The 2,656-nt window shown below is 60.4% G+C and overlaps 1 protein-coding gene across 1 annotated transcript; it reads left to right on the top strand.

The window, feature by feature from the left end:
• The first annotated feature begins 389 nt into the window (after positions 1–389).
• Positions 390–1,328, top strand: LOC103775300 (exostosin-1c-like). Its single transcript, XM_008942747.1, has one exon. It carries the CDS (start codon positions 390–392, stop codon positions 1,326–1,328), a length of 939 nt encoding a protein of 312 aa, XP_008940995.1.
• The last annotated feature ends 1,328 nt before the right edge of the window (positions 1,329–2,656 follow it).

The raw sequence follows: 2,656 nt of genomic DNA, 5'->3' as shown, positions 1-2,656 counted from the left end.
GGCAGCAGGACAGCGACGCTGCGACCTCTCCCCTTCTCCAGGGATTTGAAGCTGGGCCAAGCGGGGATGGAAATGTCATTGTCGCTGCGCGGGGGCCCGGCGAAGTGATCTCTGTGCCGGAGGGAAGGGAGTGGGACAGCGCTGCGCCCAGCTCTGCTCCGTGCCTGGAGAGAGGCACAGCCCCGAAAAGCCAGCACAGCCCTGGGCAGAGAGGGCAGCAAGAGGACCGTGGGGTTTGTCTGTGCTCCCACAGGCTGCAAGGGCCACAGGACAATCCCTGGGGGCCGGGATCTGTCCCACCACCCGCGTGGGGTTCAGGACATCGGCCTTTTGACCAAACTCCGACACCCATCCAAGCCCGATGAGGAGCCGAAGCCGCACATGAACCTATGCAGACCAGGAAGAAATACATTTTCCTGACTTTCCTTGCCTCTTGGCTCCTGCTTTTCTTCTTTGGAGGAGACCAGCTGCGCCGTTTTGCTTTCTTTTCTGGGAGGAAAGCCGAAGCCCGGAGGAACTGGCCCCGCTGGACGGATCGGTCCCTCCTCCAAAGCTTTGCAGACCCCGAGGAGCTCCAGAACGATGGGGACCCCCCGCTGCCATCGCCCCGGGAGCAGCGGGCGGCACGGCTGAACGTCTACAAGGACAGCAGATGCCGGATGGAAACCTGCTTCGACTTCTCCAGGTGTGAGAAGCACGGCTTCAAAGTCTTCACCTACCCCCGGGAGAAGGACCAGCCCCTCTCGGAGAGCTACAGCAAAATCCTCACCTCCATCGAGCACTCCCGCTACTACACCCCGCACCCCGAGGAAGCTTGCCTCTTCATCCTCAGCATCGACACGCTGGACCGCGACCACCTCTCGGGTCAATACGTCCGTAATGTTGATGAGAAAATCCGCAGCTTCCCTCTCTGGAATGGTGGCCGCAACCACCTCATCTTCAACCTCTACTCGGGTACCTGGCCCAATTACACCGAGGACCTGGGCTTCGACATCGGCCAGGCCATCCTGGCCAAAGCCAGCTTCTACACCGAGAACTTCAGGCCTGGCTTCGACATCTCCATCCCTCTCTTCTCCAAGGACCACCCGCAGCGCGGCGGGGAGAGGGGGTGGTTGTACCAGGACTCCATTCCCCCCAAAAAGAAATACTTGTTGGTGTTCAAGGGGAAGCGGTACCTCACCGGCATCGGCTCCGGCACCAGGAACGCGCTGCACCACATCCACAACGGGAAGGACATCATCTCCCTCACCACCTGCAAGCACGGCAAGGACTGGGAGAAGCACAAGGACACGCGCTGCGACAAGGACAACGTCGACTACGAAAAGTGAGTCTGGAGATGGGGTTGGAAAGGGGGGTCCGGTGGGGTGGGACACCCCGCAGACGTTCCTGCTGCTCTGCGGGGTGTAGCCTTGCCCATCTGTGCCGGCTGGACCTCTGTGAATGGGGAGAGAGGGAAGTTTTGGGCTCTCCCACAAGAGATTGGGGTTTCATTTCCATAGTGGGGAGCGAGGCGCCGACTGTCCAGAGCTTTCCTGGGCTGTATTAAAGTTGGAGTAATCTGGGGAGAGCGGCTCTTATCTGCAATCCCCGCGGCCGCCTCTAATACGATTTCCCTTTTTCCTAACGCTGATGAATGATGCTTTTCTTCTCCCCCCTCCCACCCTCCCTTAACATAAACATTTCTCTTGGAGATGAGCCCGAAACATCCCCCCCCACACTGGCTCTGCTAAAAATCCCTCAAAACTGGCGTGTCCTTGGCCATCCCAGCACGGGCAGCCAAATGTGATGGGGTGAGGGGTCCCCCCGCGATCCACCTCACAAATGGGGATGGTGGCAGCAGTGTGGGATGGACTTTGGTGGAAAAAAATTGGGAGGACCAAGTTCAGTGAGTCTGGGGGGCTCTGTGTTGTGGAGATGGACGCTAGCTCCTTGCCTCCCCATCCTGCTGCCTGGGACCTGTCGCCAGCTGCCCAGTCTGAGGCTGGCAAGTGCAGACCCTGTCCCACTGGTCATGGGCATGTCCCCATCCCACAGCCACCCAGCTGGAGAGCAGATGGGGAGAGGCCACGTTGGGCATCATCCTCAAAGCGTCTTAGGAGGTGCTGGGAGGTAAAAGTGGAGCCAGGGTGCTGCTGGCACTGGGATTAGCCGGGGATTCGGGGTGGCTGGAGCACTGTGTGGCCCAATCCAGCCAGTGCCACCAGCTCCACAGGATCTGGAGTCTTTTTGGGGATGAAGCACCAGAGAAAAGTGGGAGATGCCACAGGCTGGCAGGACAGGGGGCTCAAGGTCAGCCCCGCACGGTGCCAAGGGGTGGAACGGGAAATCCCTCTCCCGCTTGCCCCAGGTAATCCCCTAATGCTGTTTGTGAGTACAGGGAGATTTACACCTCGCCCAGGATGGCTTTGGGCAGTGTAGGGTCGGGGGACACGTGGCACAGGGCAGCGTGCTCGTGTGGGAACCTGGGCCTCCACCACCCTGCTTGTCCTCATGGGACACCCAGGCAGAAAGCCATCGGGGTCTCTGTCGTGCCGGGGCAGCTCTGCCCGACCCCACGCGGGGGGTTTGTACCCTCCTGCCCTGCAGGGAGGGGGCAGACGATGGGGACACAGGACACACCACGGGTGGCAAAGCGAGAGCCCAGCTGCCCTGTTCA

This window comes from Merops nubicus, unplaced genomic scaffold (genome assembly GCF_000691845.1).
Source record: "Merops nubicus isolate BGI_N331 unplaced genomic scaffold, ASM69184v1 scaffold31266, whole genome shotgun sequence".
NCBI lineage: Eukaryota > Metazoa > Chordata > Aves > Coraciiformes > Meropidae > Merops > Merops nubicus.
This window is presented reverse-complemented; position numbering and strand designations above follow the sequence as displayed.

Bases quoted from the DNA above. Each gene is read 5' to 3' on its own strand.
- LOC103775300 (XM_008942747.1), top strand. From the start codon at position 390: ATGCAGACCAGGAAGAAATACATTTTCCTGACTTTCCTTGCCTCTTGG.